General features: G+C 46.5%; 1 protein-coding gene across 2 annotated transcripts in view; it reads left to right on the top strand.

Moving 5' to 3' along the window:
* The window catches only part of FBXL7 (F-box and leucine rich repeat protein 7), a 409,300-nt gene that overhangs the window by 205,298 nt on the left and 180,562 nt on the right, over nucleotides 1-23,440 (top strand). Inside the window, exon 2 of one of the 2 annotated variants that reach the window (XM_075540881.1) lies at nucleotides 4,794-4,903. The exons of the other annotated variant lie outside the window; for it this stretch is intronic. Within the exon in view, the coding sequence (XP_075396996.1) occupies nucleotides 4,891-4,903 (13 nt within the window). The 5' untranslated portion in view covers nucleotides 4,794-4,890. The remainder of the gene's footprint in view (nucleotides 1-4,793; nucleotides 4,904-23,440) is intronic. 2 annotated transcript variants of the gene reach the window in all.

Here is a 23,440-nt window from a genome sequence, read left to right on the forward strand (position 1 = left end):
CTAACTTCATGAGATCAGATCACCGGGTATCTTCTCTCACCAAGCCATTGGTGGGTTTGAACCATTGACCTTTTGTTTAATGGCCAAGTGCTCAACCATTCCACCACTGGGGCATGTCGATAAGAAGGAATTCTTCCAGAGCTGAAGGGTCAAACTCTCTGATCAAAAGCAAGCAAACAAACAGAAGGAAAATAAATTTGACTGGTTGAAATGAACATATGCTTTTTGTAAGTGTTATTAATTGGATGTTCTAAATAACAGAATAGCCATGGAGCTCATTTTAACGAGGTTCCCACTATCCACAACTGGTCTGTTTCAGTTCTGCTTCTCTTACCCTTTGCTGCTTAGTGTTTGTGTCTCTGCTCAGGACTTTGATCTGCAAGAAGCCTCAACACACAGAGCTTGGCAGAAATATTGTCTACTTCCTATAATTGCCAAATCTACCCCTGTCATTCCCAAGTGCCTTGATGGTACAGATGGTTTGTGTGGGCTGCTAACCCCAAGATTGGCGGTTGAAATTCTCCCAGGAATGTCCTGGAAGAAAAGGCCCGGTGATCTGCTTCCAGGGAGATTACAGCCAAGGAAACTGGGTTACTTTGCTGGGACACATGGGCTCATTGAGAGTTGGAATGAGCCACTTGTGTGTGTCCATTGGAAAACATGCGCATCCCTCCCTTGGGACTCTGATGGCATCCGGAAAAAGTGGCAGTTCCCACTCTGCAGCCAATGTGGGACTATGGATAACTATTCTGGTTGTCATTTTTTAATCAGTAGATACCTGGTCCTTTCAGATCAAATCGGGAGAGGGGTAATCACAAATGCTGCCCGAATCACTCACAGGTTCGAAATCGGTCCCTTCCATTGGAGCCGCAGGATGTTCAGAATGCTCATTCAGTAGTCAGTATAGGCCACTGATTGTACGGGCAGGTTGCAGGCCGTCTGGACCAAAGGGGACTATTCGCTGTACACAGGAGGAGGTGGACCGTATGGGCCACTGATTGTACAATGGAGGAAGCAGGCTGTGTAAACCACCAACTATACAAGGGAGGAGGTGGACAGTATGGATCACCCGCTGTACAAGGGCCAGTGTAGACCATGGAGTATATGAGGGAGCCAATGGTCAGTTTCATATCAGCTTTAGCACTTCTTCGCCTGCACGGTCAGATGACCTGGCTCAACTTCACAGTCACAGAACCTGAATGTTCAAGTCTCTCCCATGTGGGCTTCCCTCCCAGGAAGGCGGGAGTGTGTGGAGCCGTGCTGCTGTAGATGCATGCAACAGCACACTGAAGGACCAGCTTTGGGAACGGCAAGACACTATCCAAATGCGTGTTACTGTTCCCTGGGGAATAGTTATCATCAGGGACTTCTCCCACTGGATGTGGAGCACTTTTGGTGCCAGTGGGTGCTCCCAGACTGGTTGTGGTTGCAAACATTATCTTAATAGGCAGGATTTTAGCCTACATGCGACCTGCCTCCTTCTTGACTTCTTAGTGGGAAACACCAGTTCTTCCTTCCATGTTGACTCGAAGGATGACAGCTCTCAGGAAAGTCTGCCCCCGCCCCCGGATGATAAGATGTTCTTTTGCCGTCTCCCGTGCTGAGCCTCTTTTCTAGGAGCTCTCTGCTTCAAATGGAGGGGGCTTTGTAATGTGAGTTGCCTGAGACCAGACTTGCTCACCTTACCAAGAGCATCGTTGCCATGTTTGTGACATGCCTTCCCTAGCTGTGGGCTTTGAGAAGAAGCTGAAAAGTCACTATGTAGATTTGTTCAAAAAAGAGACCCATGTCATACCTTCGTCCACTTTCTCTACCTGCCACGGTCGTGGTTTCTCTCACACACCGACAAATATCTAAGTCAAACCTGTACAGGGACAGGCCACATCGCCACGGCTCTTTTTAGATCTGGGGTGTCTCCTCTGGGAGCTGAAGTGAGTCTTGGTGACTGGGTGACCAGGCCAGCGGATGTCGGCCCACAGATGCCTTGGAAGCAGCCACTCAACCCCCAGGGGTGCCTGCTAGGAAAGCAATGGCTTTCCACATTGGGGAGACGTATTCCATTAGAGGACGTGGCCGGCCGTTTGGGTGGGGAGAAATGCTAATGATGTGACGCTTGGGGAGAACAGCACCCACGGTCTGTCAAACGGGGGTGACTGGCAGCGTCAGCTCCTTAAGCAAAGGGACAGACTGTGTCTTCTCGGCATTTGGCAGTTCTCTTCCTTCCTCGTTGGAATGAGCACTCGCTGCTGCTCTTGGTGGTGGCGGTTAGGTGTCATGGAGTCGTTAGTTGCCACCAAGCCAGTTCCAGCTCATAGTGACCTTATGTACACCCGAAGGAAACACTTGCTGGTCCTGCTCCGGGTTCGTCACTGCTCTGTGGTTGAGCCCATTGTTGCAGACACTCTCTCGGTGCATCCCGTGGAAGGGTCTTCCTCTTTTTGTACTGACCTTCTACCCTCCAAAGCGTGGTGTCCTTTCCTGGGGACTGGCCCCTCTGCACAAAAAGAGACTTGGTGGAACTCTCAGGTAAGCTTGGGACTGCTAACTCCAAAGCCGGCAGCTTAACCAGCAACTCTCCAGGAGAAAGATGAGACTGTCTGCTCACCTACACATTAACCACTTCAGCCCCACATCCATAGAGGCTGAGACGCGATGGATCAACCCAGCGGCTGCCACAATGGCCTTAAACTCAAGTAAAAACAATGGTGGGGATGGCTCAGGACCAGGCAGTGTTTTGTTCTGTTGTACTTAGGGTCACTTATGGGGCAGAACCAACTCTATGACATCTAACAACAACAACAACAACAATGCGCCATTATCAACCTGATGGCAGTGCGAAAGAGATTCCCTCCTGATTACCTGCCCAAATTCCTTCTGGCAAAGTCTTAGAATTCCTGCTTCTAACCGAGCAATCTGGCATTTGCTGTCCCTTCTAGAAGGCCAGGATGTGTTCAAGATTCGGTGCCCATTCTGATGATGCAAACGCATCAGTTCTTCTTCAGTCTTCCTTGGTCAGTGTCCAGCTTTCACTGTGTCCAGCTTTCAATGGCCACTGGCCATTCCCCGGCTTAGGTCAGGCTCACCTTAGTTCTCAAAGTGACCTCGTTCTTTTTGACCCTTTAAAGAGGACGTGTGCAGGAGATTTGTCTAGTGCAAGAAGTCTTTTGATTCCCCGACTGCTGCTTCCACTGGGCGTTGATTGGTGGCCAGCCTCCATTCCTGTGGGTCAGGTATCGCCTGCACTCTGTGCACCATTCAAACTTTCTCCCTCATTCTTCAATTTTTCGTTTGCCTGGCTGGAGCTCTTTAGTGTAGAAAGGAAATGAGAGGTCGTACACTTTAAAACAGTTCCGTATCTGCACTGTGAACATTAATCCTTGTGATCGTAGAGGCTACTGGCTAAAAAGCAAAATGGAAAGCAGTCAAGGACGGGAAACGCCACCGAGTCCATTTGTCGCTGTGGTTGCTGTGAGGTCCTGTCGAGTTGGTGCCCTCCCAGAGCGACCCTCCGCACAACAGAAGGAAATGCGGTCCGGCCTGCACCAGCCTCACGTCGGTCCTGTGCTTGAGCCCGTCGTTGCCACCACTGGGCGTGATTACATTTTACATGGGAAATGGAACCAGTCTCAGGGGTCTACAAGACTAGGCTGAGTTGTATCATGGTGGAGGTCAGGGTACAGCGCCCACAGTCCCTGTCTTTGTGGTGGTCCCGGTTACATGTGAATAAATAGCAGAGATATTTAAAGAACTAGCCCTCTGAAATCAAATAAACGAGAGAAGGCTGTCTGTTCCCATAAAGACTCCCACCCTTGCAAACCCATTACAGGGTGGCTGTGCACCGGGATCGACGGATGGAAGCAGAAGTTCATGTGAATGGTGGGAAAGAGGAGGAAGGAAGCTTGCAGAACGCAAGGAGTCCCGTCAGTGTCGCTGATGTCTACACGCATGTTTTGCTCTGTGCTTTCCCAACCAACCACAACGAGGATCATTCATTTAAAACTGTAGAAGCCGATGACTTTTAGTTGGCTGGAGCGAGCCCTGTGTGGACGCACATGAACCTCAGAGAGCAGGAGTGACATATTCGTTCAGCACATCGATTGTTAAATTCATTTTTGGTCAATGGGCCCTTTGAGCAATTTCCAGAGCTGGTTTCTTCCCCAAATTGGTCGGTAGGAAAAGCTAGCTGTATGGCTCTTCCCAGTGATCCAGGGAAACCATGGATTTGCCTTCCATAAATCAAAGTCCGAAAAGCATTTCCTAAGTGATTCTCCCGGTGGCGGTCAAGGAGAGCAATGCATCTTAATCTGGAAGCGGTACAGGCACTTTAAAAAGATGGAGTGTGGGGAGCATCATCCTAACAAGGACGGTGCTTCAACTGCCGGCAGCCAAGGACTTAGACAATCGGGCTGCTGCTGTTTTCCCAAACAGGTGTGAGAAGGCATCCAGTTCCCCTCAAGAGCAGCTCTGCGTCAGCCTTGTAGCCCCTAGAATGGTACCTGGCACCTAATAAACACCTGTCCATAAACACCTGTGAAATGAATGACTACAGGGAGCGAAAGAAAGAGTGCTGTCGGATAGTGAAGTGCTGGACTTTAGTCATATCATGATTGTGACCACTTTTGACACTTCCATGGCTCTTTCCTGGAATTTGGCATTCTCGAAATAGCCGGAGCATACATGTTAGTTAGGCACACATCTTTCTGCTGCTCCGCTGAAATTTGCTGAACACACCCCAGTAGTTATCGCAAGTAGCAGCCGAATGAGTCTGAATGAAGGTGTTTCCCTCCTTTCAGGTGTCTGTGCCTCCGAGGCACACAGCCGACATGAGCATGTAGCTGTCACTGTTCCGCGACTCGAGGGGCCATAGTCTTGCAATAACGTGCTGAAGGAATGAAGTGGATGTGTAAGTTCTGAGCCCCAGGGACACACTGCTTGTATTCGTTAAGACATTACTTTGAATCTTCTCCAACGTGCTTACAATAAAGTCCTTCCCTGGGACCCATTTTTGGGTGGCTGCTCTGGGTGGAGTGTTCCCTTGTATCATAAGTCAGAGTGCTTTCCGTCATGGAAGTTGGGTTTTAGGAGGAGGGGATAGACAATACATTTAGTTGAACCCCGGACCTCGACACTAATCCATTCTAGAATGAGCGTCGAGATGGGGTGCATAAGAAATAACTGAAAACGGATGAATCCATTCTCAACCACCAAGTTTTTACTCTAATCTTGCCTGTTTATACAAAACATTACACAGAAATTTCAAAGTAAATCAGTTCAGAGTTAAATAATATCATTTCAGTAAGGACCACAACATTTAAAATGTTTTAACAACTACAGTGGGCCCATCCACACCTTGAGAAGGGTGAGGATCTGGATCTGTGGACACGGATGTGGAGAGGAGGGATGGACAGCGAGTCATTGTTTGGAAGGGGAACCCTCTTCCATCAAATCAACTGGTAGCAGCTTTTCAGGAGCTTTTTCCCTTCTTTGCCTTTTTTCGCTAGGACCTGGCTGGCTTTCTCTTAAAAAAAAAAAATCTGTATAATGTGGTCTGCTGGTGGCGTTTCTTTAACTTTTCTAAAGGGGTTTACTAAGTCATCAACAATATGGATAACACAGTCAACTAGTTCCTTACCCTGATGATGCTCTTCAAAAATCTCTTTCTTAGGACCCATATTTTTTTTATCTAAAAACAGTCCAAAAAGCCACAAAAACTAAGAAAATTATAGCAAAACCCTTGAAACACAGCCACAAAAGGTTTAAACAACTCGTACTAACAATGCCAACTAATGCCGAGCGACCAAAATAAGAACTGGTTTTGTTTTCAAAAATCAAGTTGGATTCAGATGTTTTGTTTGAGCTCTGAAGCAAAATTTTCTCAACCTTTCCCCTTGCAATCCTATTTATGTCAAGTACTGATGTGGTTGACAACCTGGGGTATGGTAATCAATCCAGGGGAAGCACAGTGTTGTGTTCCTGTTGGTTGCCTTGCAGGTAGCTGTGACCCCTGGTAACCCCTTGCACAAAAGAGGAAGTGCTGTCAGGTCCTGCACTGTCTCCAGAAGTTGTTAGTAGGCCACTGTGAACTTCCAGCCCTGTGTGATGCGGGGTCTATAGGGTTTCCAGAAGTAGATCGCTAAGCTTCTTTTTCTAGCCTCTCTTCCTGTGATAGCCCCACTAAAACCAGTCCACCGTAGGTGGCCCTGCTGGTATTTAAAATAATTTATGGAAGCAGTGACTGCATATTTTAATGATCAGGGGCCTGGTTTCCAGCATGACAGCATCTCACAAAACACAAAGACGTGGTAGGAACTAAAACCCCCTGCCATATGACTCAGTGCTAAACCAGACTCAGTCTCCCTCTGTCTCCCTCTGCCTCTTCCCCTCCCTCTCCTTCTCCCTCGCTGCATTTGTTTTGATTCTGATGTCAATGAGTCCATAGGACACAGTCGAACTGTCCCTGTGGGTTTCTGATACAGTAACTCTTTCCGGGAGCAGAGCCTCATGTTTCTCCCTCAGAGCAGCTGGGGGTTTCCAGTGGTCTACATTTATAGTTAGCGGTCCGTGGCAGAACCCACCCAACCATCAGGGCTCCTTCAGCCAAACAATAGAGTGGTTTGTCAGGGTAACAATAATAATAAGAGTGTAAAATTAAAACTTTACAGTATTTGCCCCAAGACCAAGTTCAAATGGCGAGGGAAGAAGGAGGCATTGACACAGGGAGCATGGGAAGGAAACGTTGTGTGTGAGGGGGTTTGCCAGGACTGGGCTGCAGCCGAATGTGTGCAAAATGTTGACTGTAACACTTTTGATCTTCTTGGTTGACCATCACCCAACTCACAATAAAAGGAAAATAAATAAATGAAAGACGGAGTGAGTGACTAACTAATAAATAGTATATGCAATCAAGGAACGGTCTATTCAACTGGGAGGTGACTACTGATTCATTATGTCCCTAAGCTCAAAGTACATTGTGTATGCTAATTGTAATCCTTTTATTGCTTCATTTTATCAAATGCACAACTATATATGGACTTGTATTAATGTACTGCCAACCTCAGCCCCCCTCCCCCCCACTCACTGCTTCCATCAAGTCTTCAGTTCATCAACTACAAATGATCCTTCCGTGAGATTGGAGGTCAGTGTAACCTTCTCGAGGGACAGCTGCACCTTCCCTGTCTCCGTCCATTCTCTCCTTCATTACAAGGAAATGTGTCTCGGCCCTCTCCTTGTTTTCATCCATCTTTCTTGTGGGCAAAATGTTGCCTGTAGAGCAAAGTTGTTTCTGCAGCTGGTGTGATAATCCTGTGGCCCTTTCAGTCACGGAGATTCAAGTGACCCTTGGCTGCTCACAGGAGCCAGGCTTGCGTATGTGAGTGCAGGAACCAGGGCTGGGCACCCTTCCAGACACATTCGCCAGGAAACTTTCTCTCTGGGCTTTTCTCCGGCCCTGTTTGGGACTGGAGAGCTCCGTAAGGACTTGACGAACTCGGAGTCCAGTCTTTCAACAGGCCATGAATTTAGTGGAGAGCCCATTGTGGCACGTGAGAAGTCAACGTGTGTGCTCGCTCACGGATGCGTCAGGTGAAAGACTGGACTTCCACCTTGGAGGAGTCACATTTTTCATGGTAGTTGTTTGTGACATTGCAGGCCAGGTGGCTTAGTGCTTGCGGTTGGGCTGCTGCCAACTGCAGTGGTCAGCCGTGTGAAGCCACCTGCCACTCCCCTTGTCTAAGATGAGGCTATCTACACCCTCAAAGAGCAGAAACCGTGCCTCGTAGGTCATTAGGAGTCGGAGTTGACTTGATGGTAGCGAGTTTGAACGTTGATTTGAGACTGAGCCAGACGATTGATCACAATAATTGCTTTCCTTTTTCTCCCAGTCCGAATGTTCATCCAACGCTCTTTGGTGGACATCCACAACACATCTTAAAAGTCCTCATTCTTGTGGAAAAGTCTTTGTGATTTTTCTCTTCATTTTCCAAGTAAGGGCCTATGGGCAGGGGGTTCCCAAGGCCCTTTGTTCCAATCATCGCTTCCACAGATCTAAGTCATGGTGCTCAGTCTCCCTTCAGAACCTTAACCCAATGCTAACTCACTGCCGTCCGGTCCATTCTGACTCATGGCCACTGCATTATGCTTAGTGCCTGCAGAAGACACTACAGCTCCCTTGCTCCAAAGACTTGGAGAGCTTGATGGCACAGTGGTTATGTGTTGGGATGGGCTCTACAAGGTCAATAGTTCAAAACTACCAGCCACTCCTTGAGACAAAGATGTGGCTTTCTGCTCCTGTACAGAGTTACATGTAGTCTTGGAAACTCATAGGGCCTGTTCTACTCTGTCCTATAGGGTTGCCATGAATAGGAATTGACTTGGTGAGAGTGAGATGCTTTGGCAATGCATGGTGCTCGCAATTGGTGAAGTGTCTCTAGTTGACCACTAAGACCAGTGGAGGCAGGATGAGAGGGTCACTGCCTTGGCTATTAACAGTGGCCCTGAATTAGGAGAGGAAGACTCCACAGAGACCTTCCCTATTTCAGCAGCAAGATGACAACAGAGCCAGTGGCTGGTGATGGTGGGTATTTGACTCTGTGTGTGTGTGTGTGTGTGTGTGTGAGACCTTTCCAATAAATTTATATACATCATGAAATAGAAAAATAAAGAAGTGTTTCATTATATCCTAAGTGAGGCCACTATCTTTTGCACAGCTTCTACTCATGAAACTGTTCATATTAGTGCGAGGACCCTGCTTTCTACAAATAAAATCAAACAAGTTCTGCTGCTGCTATGATAAGACTCGGAGCATTTTAATTCCCCCAGACCTTGTAGAAGTGAAAAAAAAAAAAAAGAGCAAGGTTCATAGGCATGAACACACACAATGTTAACTAACCACGAGTGGGTTTTATTTATTAATTAATTTATTTTCACTATTGTCTAGATGACAACAGGCCCTGGTAGTGGTTTTGGGAAACCTTCAATCCTTGGCCTTTTCAAACCTCCTCACAATGTTATCAAGGGCACTTTGTTTCCTGCTATTCTTATTGCAGCCCTGTTCACGGTGACAATCAGAGCACATGACTTCTAGATGCAGGTCCCAAAAATGATGTGTAGTTGGGGTGGTTTTGTCTCGTATGCTCAGCGATGGGGGAGATAAAAAGTCATGGCTTGTTTTATTTCCTAATGTTTAGAACCTTCTTTCTTTCCTAGTCACTCAAGGTTTCTAATTAGTGAAATACTCTATCAACAAGTCTCATATAGATTTCTCAAGTTTTCATACCGGATCACTGATAGAAAATGAGTTTGCAAATCTACACTCTGTACATCTTTGATGGTGCTCAGGAGGTAGGAGGTACGTGGCTGGCAGCAGATAAGAGTGATTTTGTGCATTTCTTTTAAAAAGTAAAACGATGTGATTCAGGAATACACATATGAGTAAATGCCTTCAAAGAACATCTAAAATCAAATAAGAGGAGTTGAAAGCAAGCTGAGCCAATACCAAACACTGTTTAGAGCACTGTTGGTCATAGGTCTTAGAAAATAAGAACTCACCACACATAGCAAACAATCAGAATGTTATAAAATGTGATGCATAGTTAACAGGATTTGCTAACCCTTTTGTGACCCACGGGACACGTAGCACCCACCTACATTGTTCACCTTTGGGTTTAATGGGAAACTGCGTTCTCATTTTTAGCGGGTGCTGCAGTCTGGTGGGGGCCTGTGTAAGTGCCCCAATAGGAAGGATGTGGCCACATGTCACCATTCCCAGCATCAGAGACCTCTGTGGACAGCTGTGTCCCACTGATGGAATGGCCATTCTTGCTGCCTCAAAATGCCTTCCTTTACTGAAAACACATGGTTTCCACAACAATATGCAAAGCAGACCACCATTCAGTGTTGAAAGGGTTAATCACAAATGTCAATAGTTGACTCTATGTGGGGGAGGGGCCGGGGTATTCACATTTCTTCTCTTCTCTTCTTTCTCTCTTCCCGTTTTCTCTCTCTGAGACTAAAAAGCACACATAATGTTTACCCACCAATCCAATGGCAAGGCAGTGCCTGTGAGCCGATGAATGTGCACTCCTCAGCAAACGTCTGTACTTTTCCACGGTGGGAAGACTCAGGAAGACCAAAGCAAGTCTTCAAAAGGCGCTCCCAGGAGGTGTCCCCTTGGCGTCCAGACTTCCTTTCTCTTCCTAGACGTGAACACACTGGTCATTACTTCTGGCAATGCCAGTGTCAGCCACTGGTCAGGACACATGTCTAGCCATCAAGAACTAACCAGACATATTCGACGAGCCAGTCAGATGCCGTGAGACGTGACAGATGATCCAGACACAGATGGTCCCCTCGTGACATCAATGGAGAACACCTGGTTGAGAAGCAGCCTGTGGAATTGACATTCCTGGTGTGGAGGGAATGGGCTCAATCTGTAGCATAGACTGCGAACTGGTTCTCCTTAGTAATGACATCAGCAAGACAGACAGACAGACGGAGAGCTGTTAGCTGACTGCATTAAATACATCCATTTAATAGAAAATACAGCTAATCGGAAATACATCGCTATCTCCAAGTACGCTGACCATTTTCACCACTGTCAGATTACCATCCGAATCCACCTCATGTAATCACAGGTGTTCATGTCTCCAAAGTCTTAAAAGAAAGTGGGGAGGTTGAGAAAAAGGGGGTGCAGCCTGGCTCGTGCCAACAGCCAGTTGACGTCTTTCTGTGGCAGTTTCCTTTTCCATCCAATGGTTTCCTGTTCTTCCATTTTGTCCGATTAGCAGCCATCTGGGGCATCTGTTCTGAGCAGGTCTTGAAATCAAGAGGAGAAATAGCAAGGTGGAACCGTGGATTCACACAGCCCAGGTGGGCCAGGAGCATAATCCTAAAAGATGCGCTACTCTGGAAGTTTCTGTTTCTCCAAAGATCCGACATGCCACCAGGCCCCTCATCCCACCTCCCCGTTAACACCAATATGTTTTGGAAATCATCTCATACCTTACTCCCGAACGCATTTCCGATGCTTCATATGTTTACATATAAAACTACGAAACAGAAAGGGAGGGAACTAAGAGCAGGTAGATGTGAACGTGGCATTCACTCAGAGAAAGGCATTTACATGCGAGGCACCATGAGCAAGGTTTATAAACGTAACAGGAGATATAAAATGGCTACATTTTGGTACGTACCAAGAGAGAAGTAGTGATTGCAATGACAGATGCTGTGAGGGGCCGGCCAGTCGGTTCTGACCCACACTGGCCCTGTGGACCACAGACCCTTGCCTCGCCCTGGGCGCTCCTCACGATTGTCGCCTCGTGAATTTCCTTTTTATTTTAATTTCCTAAAATGTTTTTCCTTTTTTAACTCAGGTTTCTTTAGTGGTGGCAAAAATATAGCCAGCAAAACATCCTCCAGGCCAACCACTCCTACATGTTTCATTCAGCGCCATCGGGGATATTGTTTGTGAAGAACAACCGTTATGCATACCGTTTTCCAAGATACTCTGCCACCATTAACATAAACTCACTGCCCCCCTCAGCAAAACCTCTTCCTCCTTCACCCACGGTCACCATGGGTCAAGTTTGGTTTCTAATTTTTTTTACTAGTTTTCTTAATATATCATTCACATGTCATACACTTTCAGAGTTAGATTACTTTTTAAAAGGAGTTGCAGGTACAACATCACAATCAGTTCTAATGCTCCCTTCCCTTCCCGCATGCGTTGTGTGCTCCCCAAATCCCCCTCCTACTTCCCCGATAAACACTTAGACCAGTTTTTCTCTCTGTGCATCTACTTCTGTGCTTCCCAAACGTAGCAGCAATAAAACTGAAAGCATCAAGAAGACACTGATAATAATACAAACCACTGTGTTTTTAACCTATCGCGAGCGCCACCGTCTCTGCCCACCTCGTTGAGGGTTTTCCTGTATCTAACTGACCCCTACGTTACAGCCTGATACCCTTTCCAGGGGCTGCGCCCTCCTCGTGCCATGCCCAGAGTACCTGAGATGAAGTCTTCCATCCTCACGTCTACGGAGGATCCGGGCTGTACCTCTTCCAAGACGGGTCTGTTCATTCCCCGGGCAGTTAATGGCACTTTCAATAATCTTCATCAGCACCAGAATTCACAGGCACCCATTCTTCTGCTAGCTTTCTGACCCATTCTCTAGCTGTCTGGAGCATAAGAGGCCAGTAGAAATAGCGTGGCTGAGTACAAGTGTTCCGTGGTTGTCCAAGCGACACCTTTCCTCTTCCACACCCGAGAAAGGTCTTATTTGCCCAAAGCAAAACCACTTTCATTTCCTCAGTGCAGCTTCCAGGAGCATTGCAAAATAAAAGGAAATCTCGGACAGCATCGATCTTCTCTCCATGTATCATGATGTCGTCTGCTGGTCCGGTTGTGCAAATGGTGGCTTTCTTTGCATTGAGTCGTAATCTGCACTGAAGGCTGCAGTCTCTGATTTCCATCAGCAAGGGCTTCGAGTCCTCTTTACGTATTGCAGGTTGACGACGGGCCTTTCTCCAATGTGATGCCGTGTGATCAGCTTCACAGAGCCCAGCTGCACAGACTATTTTCTCAGCGCACATAGAGCATACCAGCCTCACTGCCAGCGAGTCTGTTCTGACTCATGACCTCCGTACAGGGCAGGGCAGAATCACCCCTGTGGTAATTCTTTATGGGAGTAGAAAGCTCCATCTTTCCCCTGCAGAGCGGCCGGTGGGTTCAAACTGCCCTTGTAGCTAACAGTCTAATACTTTCCAATATGTCACTCTGGACACATGTGAAAAATAGTCAGCAGACATATATTAATATATAAGGAATTATTTTAAACTCAAGGGAAAATATCTTTTAAAAGGAAAAGACAAAAAGTGGTTTTCTCAAAGAAGTACAAATGAAGCTAAAACATAGTTTAAAATATTTATCGCCACCAATGGTTTTCTTTTTAATTACATACCTTGGATGTGGGGCTGTACACTTTGGGGGGGGTAACATAAAGATGTTTTACTTTAGCTCAGCTTTCAGGGTAACCATAAGGAAGCAGCAGTGGACCCTGAGCCCGCAAAGAGGAAAAGGAGGTTCATTAAGTATTAGACAAGTTTCAGGACATCTTCATTGACAAGATAGCACAGTCTAGCTTGTCATCACCAAGTCAGGTAAGAGAAGACTCGGCATCATCTGGCCCTTTGTGGGGACATACTCATCCGCCGGCCTACTTTTGAGCAATGCAGCACGTTATGGACACCCCCTGTCCGAAGGGCCGCAAGGAAGAGATGAGCCAGCCAGGGTGCAGTAAAGCTCTGTCAGAACACACAATGTCCCTCTAGTTCTTTCATGCCCCCGCACTGTCATGACCCCAATTCTGCCTTACAAATATGGCTCCCCAGAACATGTACACTGGCACAGATAAGCGCATGCAACCCAGGGGATCCAGGACAGATGAACCCCTCAGGACCAATATGGGGAGTAGTGACACTAGGAAGGGAAGGGGAGATGGGGGGGGGAGTAAGGGACTCACAGTGATCTACATATGGCCCCCTCCAAGGGGGACAGACAACAGAAAAGCGGGTGAAGGGAGACAGCAGTTGGTGTAAGATATCAAAATAATAATTTATAAATTATCAAGGGAGGATTCATGGGGGAGGGAGGAAAACAATGAGGAGCTGATGACAAGGGCTCAAGTAGAAAGAAAATATTTTCAAAAAGATGCTGACAACAGATGTACAAATGTGCTTAACACAATGGATATATGTATGGATTGTGATAAGATCTGAAAGAGCCACCAATAAAATAAAATTATTAAAAATTCCATAGCAACTATATTCAGTAAAGTACATGAGGCTAACTACATTTTGGAAGAGGGTGTTACAGGAGCTTCAAGTTCCTTGTCTTCCCTAAATAAAAATTTACTTTGAGGGCACAGAGTAGGATTTTTTTCACGGAGAAAGTTTCTTAAGAATCTCCCAGAAGAGAGAGAAAGTTTGCCCCACCAGTCTGCATATCTGGCTCTCTGGTGCTTCTCCTTGCCCACCCATGTGAAAACAGGCTTTTAGATATTCACATACACATGTAAATTCTGTGGGGTTAGCAAAGTTTTCTGGGAAATGTAGTCCCAAAATATTAAAAGGATTCTGTGCATGTTCAGCCCATATTTACCCCTTTGCTCCCTTGCCCTACCGAGAGAGAGCGAGAGAGAGAGAGACAGAGAGACAGAGAGAGAGAGAGAGAGAGAGAGAGTTTTCTAACTACTTAAAATCACCTGAGCGACACACTCTTTCAGTTAGTGGTTCTCAATCCTCCTAATGCCTCGACCTTTTAATACAGTTCCTCATGTGGTGGTGACCTCCCAACCATAAAACTATTTTTGTTGCTACTTCATAACTGTAATTTTGCAACTGTTATGAATCGGGTGACCTCTGTGAAAGGGTTATTTCACCCCCAAAGGGGTCACGACCCACAGGTTGAGAACCGCTCTTAGCCCATCCCTCCTCAGTTCTCTGTCAGGGAGACTCCCGGATGTGGCAGCCAGCTTCCTCAGAGTCAGCAGGAACAAGGCTCTTCTAGTCAGAAGGATGTCTGGGCTACTGCTGTAAGCAAGTCACACCCGTGACATCTGTCCACTTGTGCCCATTGGTTAGAAGCACACTCGAGGGAAGGAGGAGGCGCAGGAGCGTGGGCTGTGGAGCCGTCGTGGCCGCTGAAAACGCTCCGTCCACATGACAACACTTTCTGCAGGACCAGTCGCACGTGCTTGCTTCCGCTTTGCCTGTGCGTCTCAGCTGCGGTACTGCCTTGGACGAGCTCTGTGACATGGCAGCTTATGTGGCCGCCCTCAGCATCCCTGTGCTCCCTCATCTCTGCAAGGAATTCTGTAAAATGATGAGGAAATGTGTGCCTCGCTCCTAGAACTGATTAAAACGTTGTTTTTCATTGATTTTTTAAACAGGGTGGGGGGTTAAATAAATGATCAAAATTCACTGTCATGAGGTTAATTCCGGCTCATGGCGACCCTAGAGGACAGAGTAGACTGCCCCTGTTGGTTTCCAAGAGGGTAACTCTTTACAGGAGTCTAATGCTTCCTCTTTCAACAGAGGAAAAGCTGCTGGTTTTGAACCGCTCACCTTGTGGTTAGCAACCCAACGCTTAACCCTCTCCACCACCCAGACTCCTGGTAAAACATTAGCACCCTTAACAAGAGAAGTGAGCATTGCGAATTCCCACATTTTTCAGACTTCTGTGAGAGATGTAAAAAGATTCAACGCCATTTTTAAATCCTGGTTAAAATGTTTCTCCAGTGCGTTTATCTACTTGCGATCTCCCCAATGAGCGATAGCTGAATGGAATTGAGCCGGATTATCTGCTGCTCGGCTCTCTTCACATAACATCAAATGATTGCTCCGTGCTGTGTGTTACGCCACCTGATGCCCCACGTGGCTGGGAAGCTGGACAGTTTGCGCTCATGTGTGTGGTTTTCATTCATTATTTCTTTCCTCGCTCTTATTCTGCGATCGAGGACGGTTCATTCTTATCACGGCAGTGAAGGAGCACACCTGCTCTCTCCCAGTGTGTTCCTCCTCTCATCCGGTGTGAACTGCCAGCGACAGGCCATGTGTGCAGTGCTTACGAGCAGAGTCTAACCTGATGCAGGGAGCAGTGCCCCCTCTTCCAGAACGCTTCAGAGATACTTAACCTCCCTTTGCGTCAATGTTTGCCTTTTTAAACACGCTGCCAACTGTTTTATTGAAATGGAATCAGGCTTTAATAAAAATTCTGTATCCTGAGAGATAGAGAAACAGATAGATGCCATTGAGTTGACTGTGCTCTTAAGTACTATGTTAGACAAGGTTCTCTAGAGAACAATACCGGGACACTTATGATTTTATATATATTTATATAGATACATATATGCAACATAAGAAATAAATAGCTAAGTAGTCTATAGAGCAGTACAAATGGCTCAGTGCAACTCACTTCCATGAAACAGCTAATACTCTGGGAGTCTTTCAAGTCTTGAGGACCACCGGGTACAAGTCAAGGAAGCACACAGCTGAGTCCTCTTTGGAGCCATTCAGGAAATCTGGCCACAGGCAGCAAAGAGCAAGGCAGGTCACCAAGAGTCAGCCAGATGACAGGGTCTGACAGTCCCCAGTTCAAGCGATGTATACTCCAGTAGTATGCCAAGGTAGGTCTTGAAAGAACCTCAAACTATAGCGACACAGGCCACGGGTTGGGTGTTCCACAAGTAGTGTAGCTCGCAAGCTGAGGCAGAGAAGCAGCTAAGGCGCCACACACTGGTCTGATCATCAAAGAGCAAGAGACAAAGGCGAGGCTCACTGAACCATTTATCTCTCCACCCTTCAATTAAACCTACATGTGTTCATTGGCCAGGTTGGCACAATAAACTACCTATCACAAGTACCTCAGAATGAAACACTGCCATGTCCTGTGCCATCCTCACAATTGTTCTCTTAAGGGTGAGCCCATTGTTGCAGTCACTGTGTCAATCCATCTCCTTGAGGGACTTCTTCTTTTTCGCTGCCCTTCACTTTTCATAGTTGTACCCATAAATTCATAAAAATCAAAGAACCTCACTGCCATTGAGTTTATTCCGACTCATAGCAACCCTGTGGGCAGAATAGAATTTCCACTGTAAGTTTCTGAGACTGTAAATCTTTATGAGAGTAGAGAGCCTCATCTTTCTCCCAAGGAGTGCCTGATGGGCTTGAACTGTTGACCTGTGGTTAGCAATGCTTAACCTCCTGTACTATCAGGCACCGCAAAATAGAATGTATTAAAGATAGAAGCATTTGGAGATGTATTCCCTCCTTTTTTCATTCATAAGATGTGTTAGCCTCTTCAGGGATGAGCTAAGCAAGGAGCCAGTGACCAATAAAGGTCATTTCCTGGTACTGTAGAAGGAAAAAATGGGCAAGGAAATGAGAGGGGGAATTGGACCCCACAGGAGAGTTGGAGGTCATGTATGTGTCCGTGGTGAGGAAGGGTGGAAACGAACATGTTGGACTCACCAATGAAGTATAGCCTATGTCGGCATCAACCCTTACATCTGACTAGTTGGTTTCAAATCCTCCTGTGTAGATGTATTGGTAGGGGAGCTAGGAGGTGCTAAATAACATCTCTGTGTCCCAGTTTTCTCATTTGTGAAATGGGAATACCATTCTCCCCACAGAGCTTTGTGACTGTTGCCTGAGAGATTAGAGTTTACTACTAGAGATTAGAGATTACTGCTCTTCGTAGTGTCTTGCTGGCGGAGACTATTGGAAGTATCAGGGACTTCCAAAAGAGCAACTTGGGCTCACATACTTTGGACATGTTGTCAGGAGAGGCCATTCACTGGAGAAGGACATCGTGCTTGGAAAAGCAGAGGGGGCAGTGAAAGAGAGGAAGGCCCTCGGGACAGCTTGACACAGTGGCTGCAACAATGGGCTCAAGCCTGGGAACAACTGTGAGGGCAGTGCAGGATGAGGGCCCGGTTCATTGTGTTGTATATGAAGTCGGCATGAGTTGGAGCTGACTGGACAGCACCTAACAACAACAACAACAACACTCAGTAGAATGTTAAGTAAGTGTTCTGCGAATATGGATACCTGGATGATATCTGGAGGGTGGCATGGCAAACTTCTCTGATGGGCCAGAGAGTAAGTATATTAGGTTTTGTAGACCAAGAAAGCAAAAGAATAATATTCCATAGGTATGACAATACATAAAATATAACACTGTGGATTTATATTTGATGAATGTGAATATTTCTGTGTGCATGATATAGAGAAGGAGGAGGCTATCTACTCCTGTAAAGAGTTTCAGCCTGGGAAACCCACAGGGGCAGGTCTACCCTGTCCTATGAGTCGGATTTGAGAGAGAGGCAGTGAGTTTGGCTCTTGCTTTTTGGTAATGCGGCTCTAATGAGAAGAAAAGAAGTAATTTGAGGGGGATAATGGGTCTCTTAATTGAGGTCCTAAGTTGTTGCCCCTTGCCCTCAGGTCATAGGGAAATGTCTGTGTAGAAACGATCCCTGGGGTGTAGGCATGTCATCTAAAACAGGCAGTCATTTTTGTTGATCCCAGAACAATGGCTCACAGGTTTTCTTTGATGGCGTTGCCTCTCTGACAAACATGATGTATCGTGTTCAGAAACGCAACTCACTCCCACAGTCATAATTCAGGCTTGCACAATTTCCACCAAGGCAAGTGCCTCCAAACCCCTTTGTGTCACATACAAAAGTACAGAAAGATTTGCATCGAGCAAAGACTGCTGTTCTAGAATTAATGTAATAAATGGCCCAGGTACACATCCCAATAGGCTTCATCTAACAATTCATGCCAGGCTCTGTTCTGATGCTGTGGTTCTCACCATTTTAAACAAATTCCCCAAATCCATAGCCTAAAGCCACAGCTCACTTCTGCAAGGACTTCCCGCAACACCAAAACCTGGATTTGAAACCAATGGGTCGGACTTGAGAGCGGTTGCTGGTATATATTATACTGCCCTCCGTCAGCCCCGGCGGAGTCATGTCTACCCCCCCTCACAGAGGCACCTATATGACCTAAAGGTTTCCTTTGAAGGAGACTTTCAACGAGATGGACTGGCACCGGGGTTGCACTAATGAGCTTAAACAACAGTAGTGAGGACGATGCAAGGTATTTTTCCTTTCTGGGATTTTCCCGGGGATTTTCCCTTCTGTTGTGCAGGGAGTCACTATGAGTTGGCACCAGTACCAGGGCACCTAAGGGCAACTGCCAGTCTCCTACAGTACCCCGTTCCTCTTTTCCGTTCCTGCTCTTCCCATATCTGCTTTGATGGCCAGGCACACTATGCTTTGCTCTCCGCCTGAAGGGCCCACTTAGTCTCAGAAATGGGAAATGGATGAGAGGAGCCATCTCTCCAAGCTTCTGCTTACATTATCGAATGACGGCACCTAGGAGATCTGAAAGTGTCTTGCGGTCCCATTGAGAGGCTGTGCTCCATCTGCAGCATGCTGCCATGGCAGACTCAGAGAGATGCTTTCGTTGGGATGCACTGGGGATGCGGATGGGGAGAGCCAGCTCCGTGATTGACAACGGGCTTCTTCCCACCAATCGTGACAACCCAGTTGGGTCTCCACTGGTGATGCTTTCCTGAGTGTCAGTCAGGTAAATTCTCCTGCCTGCTGGGCATCTTTGCTTGGAGGCCCATAGGTATCTCAAACTCACCATGTGTAAATCCCACCCATGATCATTCTTCAATCCTTTTGTTATGGTGTAACTGCAAGACCACAGAATTTGGGGGAGAATCGCGTTGTTGTTAGATGCTATTCAGTCAATTCTGACTCAAAACCACCCTATAGGCCCTAGTAGAACTTTTTCAAAGATCGCTGGTTGCACAGCAGGTTACTCTCTGGGACTGCTAACCACAAGATCAGAAGTTCGAAACCACCAGCAGCACCTTGGGAGAAAGGTGACTCTCTATATCCACAGAGGGTTCCAATCTCAGAAACTCATTAAAGAATAGCTCTACTTGGCCCTAGCAGGCTGCTGTGAATCGGGGTCGACTCAGTGGCAGTGAGGTAGAGTGGGTGAGAATGATTGCCTACAGTTTCCAGGGCTGTCATCTTGAAGGACACAGACTGCCCCATCTCTCTCCTGGGAAGCAGCTGCTGGGTTTGAACCACCAGCCTTTCGGTTAGCAACCAAGCACTTAACACATGCTCCAGTCAAACACACAGATAAAACATCCCAAGCAGACCCTGGGCCATGGAGTGGATCCTGACCCACAGTGACCCTGTAGGATGCCCTGAGAACTGTTGTTGTGTTCTTAACTTTTTGCAAGTTTTATCAAAAAATTTTTGAAGAAGAACCATCTTCCTTTTCACATCTTCATCTTGTTCCTCTTAGCATTCAAAAGGTTAAATGAATCAGTATCTTTGGTTGCAAGCCAGTGGTCTAGCTAGAAGTACAATCTGAACTCAACCAGTGGTTTGATTTCACTCCAAAAGTAGAAGGAAATGAAGGTTCTGGAACACTGTCTTTCTGTCTTCGTGTGCCTCGACTCCCGTACCTACAAATCAGACTACATATCATTTGCTTGAAAAGTCGTGTTCTCACAGATTGGTGAAATCTTAGCGCCCAAATTGATATATTTAATAGAAAGCCACTAATGGTTGTGCATCGAGCTGCTGACCATCAGGTCTGCATTTTGAAACCACAAGCCATTCAGCAGGAGAAAGGACGGCTGGGCTTTCTACTCCCATAAAGAGTTACAGTCTCAGAAACCCACAGAGGCAGTTCCACTCTGCCCTACGGGGTCTCTATGCTCGACATCGATTCAAGGGCAGTGAATAGTTTGGAGCAAAGAAGGTCAAATTTCATTTCAGATATTGATGGAAACTACCCTCTTTTATGGGCTTACGCAATAACTGGAGTGGGCTCAGCAAAGCCAGCGAGAATGGAGATGGCATGAGACCTGGCAATGTGGGGTTGCATTAAACACACGGTCACCCCGACTCAGCACCGACACCATGTGCTGCACCGTCAGTGAATGTAGACGCTACTAGAAGCCCAATGTCTTACACTGCTCCTTGAGTGCTGAGCCACAATATTGACAGACCTTAGAATTATTTATTTATTTGCTAAAACATAGACCACTGGAATTCCAAGGTCAGGCAAGCAGCAGGTCAGGGTTGGGGGAAGGGAGCAGGGGAGGGGAGGAAGCCTCCTGCTAATGAACCATGTGGACTTGGCACACAACTCTCTGAGCTGCCAGCTGCCCCCGCCTGGGGGGTGAAAGAAGGCAGAGATAGCAGGCACCTCCTACAGATCTTATGGAATGTTCTAATAAATGATAGTGTCTCCGGTTAGCTAATTATCACTGCACAACACATGTATGTTGAGTGTTTCCAGGAGGAACCACGGGAGGACCGATTATGGTGTGAAGAGTGTACACTGTCACTGTGTACACAGGAAAATGCTCCAAAGGAGAAGCGCAGGGTGAGCTACAAGGAGCTGGCCGAACCCCTCAAGAATCCGCGCTGTGCTCACCCACAGCTTGACTGTCTCTTCCTTCTCTTCTGCCACGTGCATCTGTTTTCAGGGCAAAACTGTATCACTAAGGAAATCCGCAATAGCAAGTGAAGAATGTCCTCCTTCGGGTACCATAGAGAAATGTGATTTTTAAATGGCATGTGGCATATTAAAGGGATGTTAAAACACATAGTTCTCTCTCATTTTTGCTACATTAAAAATAATAAAATTGTGTAGTTTAAAAAAATCATTTTAGTGGGGGCTTTTACAGCTCTTATCACAATCCATACATACATCCATTGTGTCAAGCACATTTGTATATTTGTTGCTATCATCATTCTCAAAACATTTCCTTTCTACTAGAGCCTTTGGAATCAGCTCTTTTCCTCCCCCCCCACCGTCCCTCCCTCATGAATCCTTGATCATGTATAAATTATTAATTTTTCATGAATTGCACTGTTTAGTTTTAAAAATAATTTATACCCATATCCCAAGGGGGAATACTGCTCTGTACTCAGCAAGACATAAGTCTATGTTGACTCAGAGCGACCCCACAGGACAGGACATAACTGCCCCTGTGAGTTTCTGAGACTCGACATCATTAAAGGAGTAATATGGGGCTTTGTATTCCCATAAATTGTTTCAGATTCAGAAAGGGGGGAAAAGGACAGAATTTTAAAATTTCATGGCATCTAGAATTGTTAAAGCTATGGAGACTGAATGGACCTTTGAAATTAGTGTCTGAGATCATGATTGAACCTTCAGAATATCCCCTGAAGTCTTCCTGAAGCCAGTCACTTGTTGAGCTTTAATAATAAAGAGCTGCCTCAATCAGCGTGCTTTTAAAGATCTATCTATAGGACATCAGAGGGATGTCCAAAATATTAGATAGGAAACTTAAGGGGCAGCTGAGCTCATTTTATAGTAAAGGCAGAAGGACAACGCAAATAAGGAGAGTACGAATGTTCGAACAACTCAAAGAACGAAACCAGTGGTACCGAATTTTACATGGAGAAATTGTCGAACAGGTGTGTTCTCTGCTGTGCATTTTCTCCACACCATGATTTGAAAGAACCAAAGATACACAATATTGTCTGCCCAGACTGGAGGAGGCTACACAGATATGACAAATAAATACAGTGGGATCCTGAAGTAGATTCTGGACCAGAGAAAGGGCATTAAAACTCAGAAAGCAAAGCCCATCCCCTTCGAGTCAATCTCACTTACAGTGACCCTATGGGCCAAGGAAGCAGTCCCCCAGACGGTGTCCGGTCATCGGTCTTCATGGAAGTAAACGGCTATGTGTTTCCCCAACTGGAGCCATGTTTAGTCACCAAACTGTTGGTTGGCAGCAGAGTGCTTTAGACATTGCACCACTAGGCCTCCTCAAAATGACATTAAACCACACTAAGCCCACTACCGTCAAGTCAATTGCCAACTCTATTACAGGTTCAAGTGAATCTGGCTCTAGGCTGCTGCCCTGTCCACTAGACTTTGCTCCGTCTCCATGGCTGTCTGTACCCATCATGAGACCGTGACAGGGCTACACGAGACCACTTGTCAGTGTTACTCTGCGAACTCAGGATCTATCACAACAGGACTCCAGGTCTCCTAGAGCTCGGTGTCTGTGCAGCTCAGCAAGTGTGACTTTAAAGAAGCTGCCACATCTCGGGTGCCGCTGTATCATCCCGCTCATTTGTGGGACAGGCGCACAGACCTGGCTTCCCGCCCATCATGTATAGTTCAATCTGTTCTCCTCCACAAGCCATGTGACCTCCCCAGTGTCACAGATTGGGTCACCAGTGAACCTTCCAGGGAGAGACTTGGCCCATGGCCAGTCTTCTCTAATGCAGGACAGTTGCTTCTGCCTTTTAATCCCTGGGCATTTTCCTAAACAGTACATCTCGGGGCGTTTTCATTCCCCACTGCTCGGGTAGATGTAACTTGTAGGCATGCCAGGGGGGAAATGGAACCCGAATGACTCAAGGTGGAGGTTGATCACAGTTCCAAATGTTCTTAGTTAGCCCTAGTTTCCTTCCATTCTGTTGTTGGTGTTATACAAACAATACCCAGCATATTTTCATGTGGGATGTTAACTTTCATGTGGGATATACTTTGTCATCCACTGAGGCAGGAGCTGAAGGAGAGGTAAAGGCTGTACCAGAGGTGGTCTTGAACACCCTGGGGGTTGCTTAGAATGAAGTTTGGAAGGAGGACAGCTGTCAAAGTTCTATGAATGGAGGAGCTTTTCTGAGTGTAAATTGGAGATTTGGATTCCAGGCCAACTCTGCTTTAAGAGGTCAGGTGCTTGATTATTAGACCCAAATTTTCTTCCCTGGACATGTTTTGCATGCTCTCCAAAGGCCTATTGATTTTCCAGACCTTTGGTCAATGCTCTATAAATGTTGTTCTTGCTGTTAGGTGCCTG

This window comes from Tenrec ecaudatus, chromosome 2, assembly GCF_050624435.1.
Source record: "Tenrec ecaudatus isolate mTenEca1 chromosome 2, mTenEca1.hap1, whole genome shotgun sequence".
NCBI classification, from domain to species: Eukaryota; Metazoa; Chordata; class Mammalia; order Afrosoricida; family Tenrecidae; genus Tenrec; species Tenrec ecaudatus.